This window comes from Mus caroli, chromosome 15 (assembly GCF_900094665.2).
Source record: "Mus caroli chromosome 15, CAROLI_EIJ_v1.1, whole genome shotgun sequence".
NCBI classification, from domain to species: domain Eukaryota; kingdom Metazoa; phylum Chordata; class Mammalia; order Rodentia; family Muridae; genus Mus; species Mus caroli.
Genome location: NC_034584.1, coordinates 66,311,558 through 66,329,503, shown reverse-complemented (window position 1 = coordinate 66,329,503; position 17,946 = coordinate 66,311,558). Strand labels below are relative to the sequence as shown.

The 17,946-nt window shown below is 46.3% G+C and overlaps 1 protein-coding gene across 3 annotated transcripts in view; it reads left to right on the top strand.

Moving 5' to 3' along the window:
* Trappc9 (trafficking protein particle complex 9) overlaps nucleotides 1-17,946 on the top strand; it is a 481,588-nt gene that overhangs the window by 303,644 nt on the left and 159,998 nt on the right. For all 3 annotated transcript variants that reach the window (XM_029469729.1, XM_021182812.2, XM_029469728.1), the window contains one exon: nucleotides 5,500-5,642. In XM_029469729.1, the coding sequence (XP_029325589.1) occupies nucleotides 5,500-5,642 (143 nt within the window). The remainder of the gene's footprint in view (nucleotides 1-5,499; nucleotides 5,643-17,946) is intronic.

The following is a 17,946-nucleotide window of genomic DNA, read 5'->3' as shown; positions in this document are numbered from 1 at the left end:
GCAATTTAGTAAACACTGGTCTTATAAAAAGGATGGGATTTTGTGTGTGTGTGTGTGTGTGTGTGTGTGTGTGTGTGTGTGTGTGTATGAGAGAGGGGGGGAATGCATATGGAACTCAAAGGACACTTAACTGAAGTTGGTTCTCTTCACTATCATGTGGACTACTTTGTGGACCAAATACAGATTGCCAGGCCTTGGCATCTGGGAATTCTATACTCACTCACCACTCTCTCCTCTTGACTGTGGATATAACTACCAGCTTCATGTTTCCATTGCCTTGATTTCCCTTAGTGATTGGACTGTCACACGGAATTATGAAACAAATGATTTCTCCCTTATGTTGCTTTGGTCAGGGTGTTTTATCACAACAGCTTGAGAGGAAACAAAGACACTTGCCTAAGTAGACAGCACCTTCCTTCTATGGGTACAGTGCACTGATCATTCAGTCTAGAGTTTTATATATACAGGTGCTCAATAAAAAAGCAGCCTTGAAAGATCAGTTTACTATGCTTTGAAAACAAATATTCTGTCTTTCATTCGCTGCTCAATGCAACCTTCTGAGTCTTCTCTCAAGGTAAGGACTGAGAAGATGCTCTGAGTAGGGACCACATGGTCTCCAGGGCAGACAGCTATCTCCTCCCGCCATACTGAACATCCTGTGCCTTTTGCCTGTCAGCCTGCTTTATGGTTTCATTAAAATATTCTAATTTTACCAGGCTGAGGCTGCTTTTTATTTCCTTTTTCCCCCTCCTTTTAATCATTAGGAGGAAAGGCAGCAGTACTCAATTTCACAAAACCCTTTCTGTGCTTGATTTTCATAACTTAGATATCTCCCCCATAATTATATCCTTTCTTTGGTTTTCTACAGAGTAAAGAAACAGCCAATTTCAAGAAAATCGGAGCAGGCTCTTTCTTCCTCGTTCCCTGGTGCTTGGCAGTTCGCTCCCTGTGTCCTTTTTGTTCACCCCTGGGTGATTTCTCCTACAGTCTTCTCCAAAGGTGGTGTTTAAGTTTGGTTTGGGGTTGCTTCTCAATCCTGCTTTTTCAAGCCACTAGAGAGCACGGTGCCACATTCCTGCTACCTGACGCCTTCTCTTGTTTGCTCATGTACCTGTCTATTCCTGTATCCATGCAGTAGCTGGCCTTGCTGAGGTCAGAGGCCACTTTACCCTGTACCAAGCCCAGATCCTCACATTCAAAGGAGTCCTGGGAGGCTCTGAAATGATGAGTGAGTGAGAGAGAGAGAGAGAGAGAGAGAGAGAGAGAGAGAGAGAGAGAGAGAGAGAATGAATGAATCTCAGCTAGTTAGAGTTAGAGTCATCTGCGCTCAAAATTGACAGACAACCCCTTTTGTGATTTCAAGGGATCTATGACATGTTTGGAAACAAAAAGCAAAAAACCTTTGGCTCTCTGGAGATGATGTGTCTGTCTGCTTCAGGCTGATGGAAGTTGAAAGAGAATTTGGGGTTTCCATGAAGCCAAAATATGAATGTCGAGTTTAGGAAAACACCTGTTTCACCAAGTACTTTGTTAGTTAGGAAGAGGTTTAGGTTGCCCTGGGTGCTCAGGAGGAGAGATACTTAAATGGGTAGAGGGTCAGTGACAGCACTGGTGTCACAAGCTTGAATGACACCCATACGCATGGACATGAAGACAGGGTAAGTGAGGGAATCAAGGGAACAGCGAGCTCACTAACGTGGGACTGAGGGCTTGAATAGACCTCATCCCAAGGAAGGTACACGATAGGCTGACAAGAAAGGAGCCGAGCCGAGGTCTACAGTCACCTAAGCTGCAGTGAAATATGGCTTTACTCCATAGGACAACTGTTATCACATAAAGTGGAAATGAGTATTGGTGAGAAAAAAAACAGAACCACCTGTGTGTTAGCTGAAGGGTCAGGTGGTGTATCGCTGTGTTGAGGGATCTAGTGACCCCCTCAAAAAGTGAATGTAGAGTAAATGTACCATGCAGAAATTTTACCCTCTGCATGCCCCCAAATAGACAAAAGCAAGGCCGCAGCATTTTCATGCCCCCGGTGATAGCAACATTTTTGTTAGAACAAGGTGGGAGCAAGCCTCATGCTCACTGCTGATGCCTCCAGCAGCCAGGTCACACAGGGGAGTGCTGCTTAGCCTTTAAAAGAGAGGCAACCAGGCACAAACTCTAGCAGGTTGATCCTCAAGAGCATTTTGATAAATGAAATAAGCCAATCACCAGTTACCCAAGGCTCCTAGAGTACTCAGCTACATAGAGTCCACATGCAGGAAGATTGCCAGGGACCAGGATAGGGATGGTGGGATGTGGGAGTGAGCAGGTAGTTTGCAGAGAGTACAGAGGTTTCTTTTGGGAAGACAAGGGAGGTTCTGCAGATGAAGCCCTCTGTTCATCTCTGGTGACCATGTGTCAACAGAGTGACATAGAATGCTAAGAACCTGTGCCCTGGAAGAGTTAAAAGGGTGACTTTGGTAGGGATATTTTCTCTCAGTAAGTCATCCTTTGGCTTGAAGCTTTTGTTTTGTTTTTTGTTTCTCCAAAATAAATCCAGTCTTTAAAGTTCAACAATAAGTGGTATCCATGCTCAGTTTTTGTTCTAAGCCCCAATGCCAGTGGGTTAGCTTGCACAGCTGGAAAAGAATTTACTTAGTGTGTAGTTTCTTCTTGATTCTTCGTGAAAGTCTAAAGAGGTCAGTACAGTTGCCATCACAATTTACTGGTTGGTGGGCTTAAGCTGAGAATGGCAAGCCGAGGTTCAGTGCCCCAGATTCATGGTGCCAAACTGGCTATCAGCTGGCAACCCCAGCTTCTCTTCTTCTCACCCCGGCTAGGCTGCATAGACTCTGCCACCTGCCTCCCTTCAACATGTCCTCTCTCTGATAGAAGGTGCATGAAAGTAGTTTCTTTGGATTTTTAAAAAGCCTGAAGGCTATGTCTGCCTTCTCATTGCAAGGAAGTGGGTCAGTGGCGGCAGTCAGTGTGGGATGAGCACACCGCGCTGGTGATCTGGGGGAGGAGGTTGGGATAGTTATATGTTGACAGGACACAAGTTAGAGTCCCTGGAGAGGGCAGACCTCAATTGAGAAAGGACCTCAGTAAGATGGTTATAGGGAGGACTGGAGGGTATTTTCTTAATTAGTGATTGTCGTGGAAGCTACCCTGCAATGGGGGTTGGGGCACCCCTGGGCAGGTGGTTCCCCTCCAGGGCCCCACATCAGCTCCTGTCTACAGGTCCCTGCCCTGCCTGTGTTCCTTCCTGACTTCCTTCAGGGATGGACTATGATATGGAAACATAAGCCAAATCAACCCTTTCCTCCCCAAGTTGCCCTGGTCATGGTGCTTTATCACAGCAATGGTACTCCTAAGACAAGAGCTAAGTATAGACACCTCCTTCTAGCCTCCTGGAAACATGGCTTCCTGTCACACTGGCCAGGGGACAGTGAGCACAGAGTCCATCCAGTGCCTTAGCACGTGCGTGGAAGCCCTGACACAGCTGTACCAGTACTAAGGCCACACACGGTGCCCAGCCTCTGTTTGCGTTGCTGCTTCTGGAAAGTCCAGGTGTGCCGGGAGCCTTCTCTATTCTTCCTTGACACGCAATGGACATGGATCAGGGATGTGGAACTGTCCTGTTCTGTTCTGCTCTGTTTCCTGTGCTTTTGGTGCTGTGGTCTAGGAGGCAGGAAGGTTTGCCTGCATGCTTTCCTCTAAGTTCGTTCTATCTACAAAGTTTATTATTAATAAGTATGAGAGAGAGAGAGAAAAAGGGAGGCAGGGAGGGAGAGCGAGACAGACAGACAGACAGACAGACAGACAGGTGTCTGAGGAGTCCAGAGAGGACATTAGATTCCCTGGAGCTGGAGTTACAAGTAGAAGTGAGTCACCAGACATGGGTGCTGGGAATAGAACTCAGGTCCTCTGGGAGAGCAATTCAGGCTCTTAACTGCTGAGCCACCTCTCCGACCCATGAAAGCAACGTCGGACTGTATGATGAATGCTTCTGACTTGGCCAGCCATGGGAAGTCTCTGTTTCTATTTTGTTTGATTTCTTCCCTGTAAGAAATTCAGTGCAGTTCTTTGCTCCCAGCCCTGCAGAATCGGACGTTGGTGAGACTTGCCCCATGGGCCCCTGTTGTCAACACCTGTTTGAGGACACTGCCTGAGAAGTTTTCATCATTTTAGTCAGGAGTTAGCTGGGCCGAGAATTCTTGTTACCATGGCTACTCCCTGTGTCCCTCCAGGCTACAGATCCCTGCAGAGTTGCCTTGTACTGAGTTGGGGTACGTGTGTGTGCCAGCTTTGCTATAATGCATACCCTCTGTCCTTGTATTCCCCTGCTTACATGCAGGGCCATGGACCTGTTCCAGCTGTCCTTCCTGTGGGGCCCTGCAGGGCCCTGCAGGGTCCTGCAGGACTTTGAGGCTGGTATCACAGTCCTGAAGGACTTACCTCATATGATCATCCCTCTTTAGTCTTAGGTAGATGCGGTTCATCATCACAGGTCTTGCCTGTGGCTTCTTAGTACCTTTTCCTCTTTCACCATAGCCAACCACTGTCCAGTGTACTGGCAGGTACTGGGTGTGAGCCTTCTCCCTAATACAGCAGCACTGTAATTCCAAACAATGGTGTGTGTGTGGGGGGGGGGGGGGGTTGGTGTGGGAGGGGGGGTGGGGAGCTTGTTCAGCGTTCCCAAGAATGCCTCTTGATACCTTATTACTGTCTCTGTATCTCGCCTCCACCTTAACCCTCACCGCCCCCCCCCCGCCCCCTCCAATGCCCTTGGCCTGGGTTGCTCTCTCTCAGCATCCAGAGATCTCACCTCAAAGGAAAGGATGGTCATATATAGCCAGACTAGGCTGGGGTGGAATTTCAGTGTCTCACCTCCCTTATGTTGGTTGAATGCTTCCTGCATGCCTGTATCATCAAGCGAGGCATGATCGTCCCTCCTACTTTCCCATCATCCTTTGCAAGAGCCCTCAGTTGGGGAGGCCCCGGGGAAGAGGCGAGAAGGGGGAGGGTACAGCATCCCATTAGAAGCCCAGTTAGCTTTAGTCACCCACTCTCTCTGTACCGATGCCTTCTTGCTCATTTGGATGCCACCTGCCACTTCTTCATCCCATGTCCCCGTTTCTGGTGCCAAGGCCCTGCCTGGTCCTTCTGGAAGGTCCTCTGCTGCACTTCCCTCTGACCTCTCAGGCTTTAGTCACAACCAGCCCGGGAGTGGAAGTTGCCGTCAAGTTCCTGCTTGGAAGCTGTCCTTCCCTGCCTTCTACTAATGCATAGTACTGCGTTTTCTCTGTGTGTAGTAGAGCCCCTTCTACTTGCATTACAGCCGAGGACTGTTCAGGCTTTTGGTGTCACGGGAGAAATGGTGCCAGATGCACAGCACGAGCCGAGGCCAGTGGGAGTGTCTTAAGACTCTGCCTAGGTGCACCTGCCTGACTGCTGGCATGGAAGCACATCTACTTGCGGGTACTGATTTGGTCTTTGTTTTTAACTTTTTAGACTCTGGAAGCTGTACTGAACTTCAAGTACTCTGGAGGCCCAGGCCACGTGGAAGGGTATTACAGGAACCTCTCCCTGGGACTACACGTGGAAGTCGAGCCTTCTGTGTTTTTTACCCGAGTCAGCACACTTCCAGCAACCAGGTAACCAGGCTGGGGGTAAGGGGGGGCGTATCTCACGACACTGGTTATCCTGTCCCCCTGCTCAGCAGAACCATGCGTTTGGCAGGGCAGTGGTCCTTGGTGTTAGTGGGCAGCAGGAATGGGCTGGCTGAGATGCTGTGCTGGCATGTGGCATGTGGGGGCCTTTCCGGGGCAGGTGCTTCTCCCTGGTCTGACTGCCCCTTCTTCAACCTGGGCTCTGCGTAGAACGTTGCTTATATTTGGCATTCCCAGAGGAACTCATCCTTGTTCTTTGTGATGCTTCTATGACTGGTGAGATGAATGTTTCGTCTTAGGGTTCACCATTCAGCACTACAAGGACCTAGTTCAGCATAACATTATCTCATTCTGCACAGGAAATCCTCTCCCCCCCCCCCCCAATCTGTTCCTCCATCTTGATCTTATGGAGAAAGAGAAGGATGGGTTTGTTTACTTCCAGGTCACATGTGGTAAAAAGGGCCGTTGTTTTTCTTTTAGGTAGAAGGTGACAGTTCCTCATCTCACACTCAGACCCTAGGATGGCATCAGTGCGTCCAAGGAGCCCTAAGGCCAGTTTAGAGGCCTCTTCAAACATGTGCAGCCCCTAGATAGTATGGACACACCTTCACTGAACACCGGATTGCCAGGCTCGGCTGTGGCTGGCATATTTGCAGAGATGGTGGGGTAGGTCAGGACTGTGTATGCTTAATCCAGCGAACAGCAGTCACAACTAACACTTACCTGCCTGCCTTTGGCTCTCACAAAGAACACCCTGGCCTGTGCTGTTTATTTCTCCTATTGATTCTATAGGGTGAAATGGAGGTATGGTGTCCATCATAATGCTGGCAGAAAAATCCCTTTAAATGGATCAAGCTCACTTTCCCCCCAGCCACTGGAGAAAGGCTTCGGCAAGAATTAATGGCTTATCTGGGCCTTTTAGCATCTCTTTTCATCATCTATCACTCCTTTGGTCCTCACTGCCAAGGTGGCTTCTGTTTGAATTTGTATAAAGCTTTAAAGCGCCTGCCTCCAGGGCAGATTTGGCTAGTGTGCCGACAGCCGGTGTTAGGGTGTGCCAAGCCTTCCTTCTGCACATGGCTCTGCTGCGCTGTGTCTGCCTTCCCTGCCCTGACGCCACTGCTGCCACTGCCCTTCAGGACTCCTCAGATGTGGCACAGCTTGCCACAAATTCACCTTTGTGCTGCACTGACGTGTGGCTGCCACATCATGGCCTCTGTAGCTATCAATGGTAACTTAAGGTAGAAGTGGACGTGGCTGTTGGCTGAAGCACCACTTTGGTCTGTGTTACCAGCCTGTGACCTTCATATTTTCTTCTTTTGCCCAGTGTATTTCTGTTCCTAGCTCTTGGGTTTAAGAGTTCACTTCTGATCTTCCCTTTCCAGTATCCCTAAATCTAGCTGATCACAAAATCCTGGGATGGAATTTCACTTTCTCTGGATCACTCTGGCCCCTGTGTATCCTTAACTCCATGGAGAGTTGATCAGTTGGGACCTTGGCTTGTCCCCAGCTCCAACCTGGTTCACAGAAAGGTCCATTACTGAGGAGACTGTGTTCAGAGTTCCTCAGTCTCTGTTCAGGACAGATCTGTCTGTCCCTGCTTCTCCCTGCATTCCTCCTTAGCCCCCTTACAGCCTTAGCCTGTGTCAAGGCAGGTCACTTCTAGGGGTTTCCACTGCATCTTTATCCTAAAAGTGTTCTTTTTTATTAAACTACCACTCTTTTTATTTAATCCTTTGGAAAACATCTGCTTGCTATTGAAATCTATGTTAGCGTTTCTATAGAATGTAGAATGTAGGAGTATGTGTGTATGTGTGTATATGTGTGTGTACATGTGTATATGCATGTGTGTGTATATATGTATGTATGTATGTTTGTGTGTGTGTATGTGTGTGTCCCTGTCCCATGCTTTCCTCATTTGTCTAACACATCACAGGGTCAGATCCCTAGAAGCACTTCTGCCCTGTTTCTAGCCAGCATCCCCAAATGCCTGGTGCATTGTACAGTCTCTGTGGGAAAAGGGGCAGACAGAGCAATGTCTTGCCTTTTATCAGCCTGATAGGAGCTTGCCACATAGAATTAGCATGGGATAGGAACACAAATCTATATATAGGAGCGACAGGGCAATGGAGCATCAGTTAAGTGGGTAAACAGAAGGCCTGAGCTCCCCCTGGGCTGGGGGTGGGAAAGGAGAGGAGGAAAGAGCAAGAGTGGACAAGAGGAAAAAAGAAGCTGCAGACCTTTGTGTCTGTGTCCAAAGCTGCCCCCGTGTAGATCCAGCACTGTGTTTGACAGTAGAGCTTTTCAGACCCTGTAAGACAGCGAGGTACTATGCCTCTAAGAAACCTCATCAAATGTGCAAGTTGGTATGGACTTATTAATATTGAACATGTAGCCGTCCAGAAGAAAGAGATAGGAACATTTGTAATGTTTGAAGAATTGGATTCTCAATAGCACATAACAGTCCTAAATATACACCTAAAAACATAGTTTCAAAATAAAACTGACACACAAAGGGGAGAGACAGATAGTAACATGGCCGAGCTGACCGTTTAAGCATCCTTCCTGGGGGATCTGATATGACATGTAGACAAAATAGAACAAAGCCCACAGGAAAGCTGTAACCAATCTAGACATTCTTAACCAGCTCACCTAATTGTCGTTATGGAAGAGTGACTGCTTACACAGAAATGGATGGCTTGACATCAGTGATGTGGCTTCTGAAACACAGAGATGAGATCAGCACTCCCAGAGTGAATAGAAGAAATTAGAGAGAAGGATGTACATCGCTAAAATGGGTAGTGAAAGAGAATCTGTGGATTTAGGGGAACCAAAGGCTGATACTTTAAAGAGATTAATAGTAGAATTAATCATAACTAGAGCAATGAGGGGGAATCACAAATTGCAAGTAGAAAGAACGAAAGATGTGGCATTCTGGGGGGTTTGTACACACTATGCATTTAAAGTGTAAGAGAGTACTGTAGCACTCCCAGTGATTTTGACAACTTAGGCACAATGGATCAGTGTTTTGAAGGACGAGAGGGGACAAAGTAGTAAAACTGATACAAGAAGAATAGAGCGTGTGAATAGACCTTTGATTAGAAAGTTCCCACAAAGCATGTTGTGGGCCCAGGTGACTTCTCCAGTAAATCAGCTTTTAAGAAAGCAAGCACAGTGCCCTCAAGGAGGCTCTCTTAGGAAGCGGGCATGGAGGAGTCCCTCTTGGCCCCAGCCTCACCATGCTGCTACTTTACAGAGACATCACATCACAGCAAGAAAGGAACTTCAGGCCAGCAGCCTCAAATGTTCAAAGGTTGAACTGGACAACAAAGTACAAATCAATTTTAGCTATATGTAAGGTATAGTATAGCACTAACGACTCCAGTTTATCCTAGAGATACATTTAGTTTTAAGCACTGGAAAAAAAAAACAAAAACAAATCAACCATTGACATTTATCTCAATAGCAAAACAAAGGGGAAAACTCAAACTTAGCTGGGAACTCTACAAACTAGGGTCCATGAGATCTTAGCATGAGAAAGACCGGGGCAGAGAGTGTAGGGTTGCTGTTATTGCAGGGCAAGCCTGAGCAATCTCTCCGTGAGTAGGAGCGAGGCAGATTGTCCTCTGTAAGCCCTCCACAGTCCTATGTCCTTGGAAGTTCTATAGGGCAATAAGGTTTAAAAAGTAAAAAAAGAATTAAAGACCTAAAAATTAGGAATGACTAGTAAGAACTGTCACCACTCACATGTCCCGCCATTGCATAGTACATACATGCAGGCAGCCATATTCCTGTTTATTAGCAGCGAACAATTGGACATTTAAAGGTTAAAATAGAAAGTAATGTTTTGATAAAACCAAAACAGAAACCCCAGGGCTAAAGTTATAAATATGTGATTCCCATCTCAGTGTCAGGATGCAGGGAAGAGACTTGAATACCTGGTGGAGGGTGGGTGCTATGGCCAGAAGGGTTGGTTCTTGTCAAGAGTTCAGTTTTCTCTATATTGGCTAAATTCAAGGCAATCCCAATCAAAATCTTAACAATATTTACTAACACTGTCATTTTAAAACAGACACTTGCAAGTAGTTGTTAAAAATTATCTTGAAATAGTAGAACCAGAGGTTCTAAACTTGACCTAAAGGAACAAAGTTGGAGGAACTGGGTATGTGATTTTAAGACTTATGGAAAGATATAGTTAGTAATTGAGAGAGTGTTGTTGGCACCAATGTGGACTAGAGGTCACAAGACAGTTCATAAATAGACCTGAACGAATGTCCACCATCATTGACTTTTAGCAGGATGCACAGCCATAGTTAGGAAGAAGTGCAGGGCCTTGGCTTTCTCCTCCAAGGAGACAGCAAAGCAGCTTCCTGACTTGGGGCCAAAGATTTCTTAGATGGACCCAGAACTTGCTAATTGTGAGATGAAATGTTGATAAATAATTAATTTCATGAAAACTGAAACCTTATGCTCGGGTTGGCTCGATGGTGCAGATAGGCGGAAGCTTTTACTGCGGATGCCAGATGACTAAATTTAATCCTTGGGATCCAAGTAAACTGCTGGGTTCTGTGTGTCACCCCTGTGTCCCCAGCCTTCCTGTGCTGAGATGGAAGCATGCGAACCAGCCGGAAGCTCGTGGGTTAGGGATACACATAGGTGTGTAGCCTGGAGCATACAGAATCTCCAGCAGGAACGTACAGGCGTGTAGCCTGGAGCATACAGAATCTCCAGCAGGAGCGTGGAGAGAGACTGCCTCAACCAAGTGGAAGACAAGAAATTCCTCCTGAAGGCTGTTCCCTGATTCTATATGTGTGCTGTGGCACATTGCATGCCCAAGGGCTTTTTCTAAATAGAAGAAACAAACCACACACACACACCCCTTACACTCACTAAAAGGCAAGACATATCATAAAATATCTTGCAGCATCCATTTTTTTTAATGTGGCCACAGTCACCTGAAACATGGTCTACATCACTAATTGTTAGAGGGACACAAAACAAACTCATAATTAGGTACCATTGTGTACTCCCCAGAATGGCTAACATGAAGTGCTGACAGCATGAAATGGTTAGGATGGGGTTGACCTGCAATCTGTGGGAATTTGAATTTACCAGCAGATCTCCTCAGGGCCTTTAAACACTTACCTCCCCAGTGAGCTTCCAGTTTCACTTCTGCATGCTTTATTTTAGAGAACTATAATATATATGTGTGTATATGTATACACACATATATACACACATATGAACGAATTGTGCAAGAAGTTGTATAACAGCCTTATTTTCAGTAACTGCAGTGTGGAGACAACACTGAATACCCGTCAGCAGGAGAATGGGTGAACTATCTTTGGGATCCACAATCCCACAGGGAGATACTGCTCAGAAACAAAATGAGCTTCCAAAACATCCTGCCAGTCAAAGTCTGTGCTCACAGTTGCAGGCAGTGATACCCTCTCTATGGCCAGAGTGCTCTAGGAAGTAGCTGACTGTGCTTTCAGGTAGGTAGGTGGGAGGAGATAGGCAGGGGATGGATTAGGGTCTCTTCCTACCACAGTTTTTCTAGGCTTTGGCCATGACACTCCTTGTCCCTGAAGAAGACCTTAGCTTTAGGCAGATCAAGTTCATTAGTCATCTCAGAGGACAGTGTCTTTCTGCTTCAGTGTCCTCTGTGTGTGTGTGTGTGTGTGTGTGTGTGTGTGTGCTGTCCTGAGATTCGGATGGTGTAAGAACCCATCAATCTATCTTGCACTTCTCTCATTCCATGTAAGTTATCCCTTGATTTAAAAAAAATAATGTTCAGATATAAAACTATGTGTATAACCATAGAGGACACTTAATTTTTATGGGAGAGATCAGGAAAGATACCATGGGTGCTAGGATGTTACAGTGTTCAGCCCTGGGCCCAGCCCAGGTGAGGACTCTGAGAAGTGCAAGGCATTGATGACCGGCTCTGAGTTTTAAGACTGGCAGAGTGGGAGCCAAGCTGAAGTTCTGTTTTCCTTAGCTATCCCAGCAGAGTCAACATGCATCTCGGGCACCTGGCATTAGCGGTGTATTGAAGTGGCGTGCTTTGGTGCATCATGAATTCATTGTGTGCTCTGTGCTCACAGGTGAGGATTGTTCTCTCAGAATCCTGCTGGGCGAGAGTTCTGCACAGCTCACTTTTAAAGCCCGGCCCTTCCCAACACACTTAGACTGCAGATGAGGCCGGGGGTGGGTGTTGTAGGTTTCTCTCCAGCATGTATAGCTTGCTAGTGACAGTTGAATCTAGGTTTCCTTACTTCAGAGATACTGTGTGCTTGACATCTAGATGACTACCTACATGTCAGAGCTTACATGAAAGGTTCAGACTGATTTTAGTGTCTACAGAAGCTAAATATGTCAAAAGATCACCTTGGTGTTGGACCAGTTGCACTGTGGAGCCCAGATGCAAATGTATGTGGGTTCTTTGCTTTCAGAATTGCCAGGAATTTCATCCCTGTCATTTCTGCAGGTTTTTGTGTGTGTGTGTGTGTGTGTGTGTGTGCATGTGTGTGTGTGTGTGCATGCACATGCATTGCAGATATGAGTGTTCACACGTATGTGAGGTCGTCAGAAGAGGATGTCTGATATCTGCTCTATCACAGTCTACTTTGTTCCCCTGAGACAGGGTCTCTTACTAAACTTGAAGCTAGGTTGGCAGCCAGCAAGTCCCCAGTGATCCTCATGTATCTGTCCCTTCTCCTTGGCACCGAGGTTGCAAGAAGGTATTGCAATGCCCAGCTTTGTTTTTGTTTGTTTGTTTGTTTGTTTTTAAACCTGAGCTCTAGGAAATCCAAACATCCAGGTTCAGGCTTTTGTGCTTGAGAGGCAAGCACTGCTCTCCTCCCACTCATCCCTGTAGACCCCTTTCCTGGTAGTTTTTGATGTGGCAGTGTTCTGGAAGGGAAAGGGGACAGAGAAATAAGTGATCCTGTTCTCTTCCCCCAAAGCCCTTGGAGATGAGTATCTCCCCCTGGAGCATGCGCGCACGCGCGCGCGTGCGCGCGCGTGTGTGTGTGTGTGTGTGTGTGTGTGTGTGTGTGTGTGTGTATGGGGTGGGGGGGGGTGCCGCACATGTTCTGCACATCAGTATGCAAGGGCTTGGGTCTACCTGGGCTCTCAGCACCATACAGTGGCTTTGGGCCGCATTTATGTGAGCCAGTCATACAGAGACCTAGCTCTGATTCCTCCTGCTTCACACATGCCTTCATGAGAGATTGCAGTTTCAGGGGGTCTGTCTGTCCTTTATGAGAGAACATCTTTGCTGTGTCCATTTCACCAGGGAGAGAAGAGATTCAAATTATTGAAGAGCAGACCGTTTTCCCCAAATGCCATAGAACAGTACAGATGGGAGACAGGGTATTCTCTCTCCCTCTTCCTCTTTCCTCTCCCTCTCCCTCTCCTTCCCTCATCCCACCCTCTCCTGGGTGTACATAGGTCTCAGCTGACTTACATTTGGAAGATCAATTACCTCCGAGATTCACATTTTACACCGAGCTGCCTGGTAGTGTTCTTAGGCACTAGACTGTAATGGATCAGGCCACACCATCCCTGTCTAACAGCTGTGCTTCCCTCTCTCCCATGGAGCAATTTCTTTCTAGATGGTTACAGTAAATGATCCAATCTTAGACACCCCTATTTGGAGCAATGTAGAAAATACACCCCTCAGAGCCGGGTGCAGGGTGCAGTAGGCGTTGTGTGTGAACAGAAACTAACCTTCCAGAGACAGGGCTTTACTTGCCTTCCATCATTTAAAAGGTTCCTGTTGGGGAGGGCAGCTCAGCTCTTAGGGGTCCCATGACCACAGATAGAGCATTAAGGCCATTCCCAGAGACCCTTTTATCAGGCTGGAGCCTTACTGCATTTGTTAGATTCTTCTTAAATTTGGTGAGCACACTATCTGCCATGATACAGGCACCAGTACTCAGTTGAATTGTTGATAAGTAATGCTGAGGTGACGTGGACAGTGGATGCTGTGGACAGAGAAAGGAAGAGCAGCCCAATATGCACGGATGGGGAGAACCAGAACCATGAAGCTGTCTATGCAGACAGTGGGAACACAAGTTGCTCCTCCTGTGAATTTGGAGGAAGCTGTGTGGCAGGGAGACCAGAGCCAGAGCCCAGGTCCTGAGGGCACACTGATAGGTAAGCAACAGAAGGAGGAGACAGTTATTGCCCCTGCCATGTGCTTGAGTTACAATATATTCTGTTCTGAATTGGTGAGATGACTTAGTGGGTAAGGGCACCGACAACCAAGACTGACAGTGTGAATTCAATACCTACACCCACGCAGCAGGAGAGAGATTAAGTACTGTGAGTTTCTCCCTGATCTCCCCCTCGAGCACATGTGCAGGGAGGAGGCATGTCTGTCACTGTTTGTGGCTATATAATGCCCCATTCACCAAGGAGTCATGAGGAAGAGTCTGTAGAAGGCACTGGAGCCCAGGGGGCATCAGCAGTAGCATTCGGAAAGGTTGGAGAGATGACACAGGAAGTGGAAGCACTTGCCCTGAAAGCAGAAGGACCAGCATTTGCATCCCCAGACCTCCCACAGACAATAGGTAGGCAGAGACACAGAAGGGAGCCCAGAAGCCAGCAAATCCCAGGTTTGAATGAGAGATCCTGCTTCAACGAAAATAAGGTAGAAAATAATCCAGGAAGATTCCAGAGCTCAACCTTGGGCTTCCACAGGCCCCTGCACACGTTTGTCACCTGCACACAGGTGCAAACACGTATTGAACATTTACACAGTGCATATACTCCCACCCCAACATGCACAGGAAAAGAGGAACAAAGTAGAAGTTAGAGGCACCCCCACTCATGTTCACTCCAGCTCGGCCAGAGGGGTGAGTTGTGGAATCTTTATAAAGCCCAGCTCCTGCTACGGTTGTTGGGGAGGTTAAGGTAGAAAACTGAATGCCAAGTACTTATGGCAGAGCCAGGCACGAGGCAGGGGTATGGTCACCCGAGTCGGCACTATCTTCCCCTCCTATTCTTAGTTTCTGACCACGTATCCTAGGCTGTTCTTTCTCTTTGTTTTCTCTGCTTAAGTAAATCCTCAGGAGAGGACACAGAGCATGGCGGTTCTCAACCTATGGGTCGTGACCCCCCCCTCCACTCCCCAGGATCAGAGAACCCTCTCAAGGGCGTTGTATATCAGATATCTCCTTCAGATCAGATATGTGCATTAAGATTCATAACAGTAGCAAAATTATGGCTATGAAGTAGCAACAAAATAATTTTAAGAAACCCCCCACCACATGGGGAACGGTGTTACGAGGGTTGTAGCCTTAGAAAGGTTGAGAGCCATAGACACAGTGGATGCTGCAGGACATCTTGATGCCCTAAAGGGGAGGGGTGGAAACCTAGACCTTGAGCCAGTTTCCTGCCTTGGATGGGCTGCTGAACTGCTCTGAGCCTGGCTTGTTCTTAGCTGAAAACAGTGGGACAATGCCATATAAAGAGACATGTTTCTCCCCTTCTTCTGAAGCCGTTCAGACTTATAACCTAAGTCCATGCCTATGGGAAGTGTGATGAGCAAAACCCATACCTGTTGCCATGTCTCCTACAGAGACGCAGGCCTTTGTCTCTCTGTGCCACTCCTCTGACACTATGTGCAGTGCCTGTTACTGCTGTAAAAGTAAAAAACTAAGACTTTGCAGGTGTGCCAGTTAGTTATCTGTGAGGTCCACGTTGATTGCATTTCTGCATCGGACATGGGAGTCTCTGTGTTTACATAGAAACTGTATGCTTTTCACACCTCTTCTCTGCTTGGGACTACTTGGCATCCCCTGCTGGGGACTGTGTTGAGAAGGCGTGTGCATAGAAGTCTGTGTACATGGGGAGTGTTCCTGGAACAGAACTTTGAAGAATGTGGACTCCTAGTGTGCACTAGTTTTTCCTCTGAAATTCGTTCCCCAGAGAATGAGAATACAACGTCCCCACCTCATTAGAAACATCATTTATCCTTACGAAGGAACGAGCAGTTTGAAGGCTGTGTGACGTCTCGCAGGTTTTACAACGCTAGCATCATTAACTGGAGGGGCAGGCTTAATATTCTTCATGTTTATTGCGCTTTTGCCTTTCGGCCAGGTGCCCCCTTGCATGTAATTTTATCGCATTTAATTTTTTATAAAATAGAATTTAAGTATGTGGGGGCAGTGTTTGGGGAGTTCAGAAGAGGGCATCAGATCCCCTGTAGCTGGAGTTATAGGGGTATGAGCTGCCCTGTGGAGGTGGTAGGAATTGAATTTAAGTCCTACACCAGAGCAGAATGTGTTCTTAACCACAAAGCCATCTCTCCAGCCCCATATTTTAATGTTTCTATTAATTTTTTTCATTGCCAGGAATTTTTGTGTGTTAGAGGTGACCCATTTTTAAAAAGATTTATATATGTATGAGCACATGGCTACCTTTATGTATGTGTACCACATGTGTGCCTGCTGCCCAAGGAGGTCAGAAGAGGCTCTTAGAACCCTTGGAACTGGAATTACAGTTGTGCACCATCATCTGGGTGCTGGAAACAGAACGCAAGTCCTCTGGAAGAGCAAGTGCTCATAACTACTAAATTATCTCTCCAGCTTCATAACTTTGCATATTTTGAGACAAGCATTTGAGTTTTTAAAAAGGGTTTTCTTTTTACTTATGTATATGTGTCTGTATGAGGTATGTGTATGTAAGTGCACAAGGAGACTAGTGATTGGGTGGATGGGTTACCTCGTGAGGGTGCTGGGAACTAGGGACTTCTGTAAAATCAGTTTCTCGTGTGGAGCTTGTGAGTATTTTCCTTCTATCTATATCTACTCTGAGGAGCTCACTGGACTGTGTTCAGAATCATCGTTCCAGTTGTTTTCTGGAGGAAATCTCACAGTATTATTATTTATGTACTTAAAGAATAAAATAAAATAAAACCATTTGTTAGAATTTGTCAGGAAAGAATCCTAACCTAGAGATTTTTTGAGAGGATTTTAAAAGAGAATCTATTTGATTGATTTAATGGGTTGAGGACTTTTTAGATCATTTACTTTTTCTTGGATTAATTTTGTCAGTCTGCACCCTGTGTCCTCTGGGTTGTCACACTGGTGGGATTTGAACTCTGTGGTGTCTTCACCCTAACCTAACAGTGACTTTGGTTCTCTTTGTGTCATTTCTCACTCTTTTTATTTTTCCTTTAAAGTTTATCATAAAATTACAGACTGACAAAGACTCTTCACCAGCATTACATTTGACAGAGGGCTAATATTCAGAATTTATTTAAAAAACTCAAGAAGTTAGATACCAACAACCCAAATAACCCAATTTAAAAATGGGGTACAGAGTTAAACAGAGAGTCTCAACAAAGGAATCTCAAATATCCAAGAAGTACTTAAAGACATGAGTCTTAGTCATCAGGGAAATGTAAATTAAACAACTCTGAGGTTCCATATTACACCCACTAGAATGGCTAAGATCCAAAACTCAAGAGATAGCACATGCTGGTGAGGATATGGAGTAAGGGGAATACTCCTCCATTGCTGGCTGGAGTACAAACTTGTACAAACACGTTGGAAATCAATTTGGTGGTTTCTCAGAAAACTGGGAATAGTTCTACCTCAAGATCCAGCTATACCACTCCTGGGCATATACCCAAAAAGATGCCGCACTATACCACAAAGACACCTGCTCAACTATGTTCATAGCAGCTTTATTCATAGTAGCCAGGAACTGGAAATAACCTAGACATCCCTCAACTGAAGGGTAGATAAAGTCAATGTGGTACATCTGCACAATGGAATGCTATTCAGCTATTAAAAATAAAGACATGGTGAATTCTGTAGGCAAATGGATAGAACTTGAGAATATCATCATGAGTGAGGTAACCCAGTCCCAAAATGGCATGCACAACAGGAGTCTAGCGTGGTTTTCCTCTTGAGAGAATCAGGTTGTTTTAATCAGTGAGGTTTTCCATCTTTTTGTCTTTCTCTTCTTTGTTTCCTCCCTCTGCTTCCTATGAGTTTCTTATTTCCTGATATGAGAGCTGGTTGCTCCATACCTTCCCCCTCTCCTACTACAACCCTTTAGTGCTGCAGTTCTCTTCCTCTAGGTCCTGCATCAGCTGAATCCCAGTGACTTGGTATCCCGAACAAAAGGGGGGAGTTGATGACACTCTGCCCTAAGTGTAAAGAGTGCCATGGGTACAGCTACTCTTGGCACTGAGGGCAGAGTCTCATCAACTCCCCCCTTTTGTTTTATAAAATAAGACTTGAGTGTACGGTGGGCACGTTCCACAATG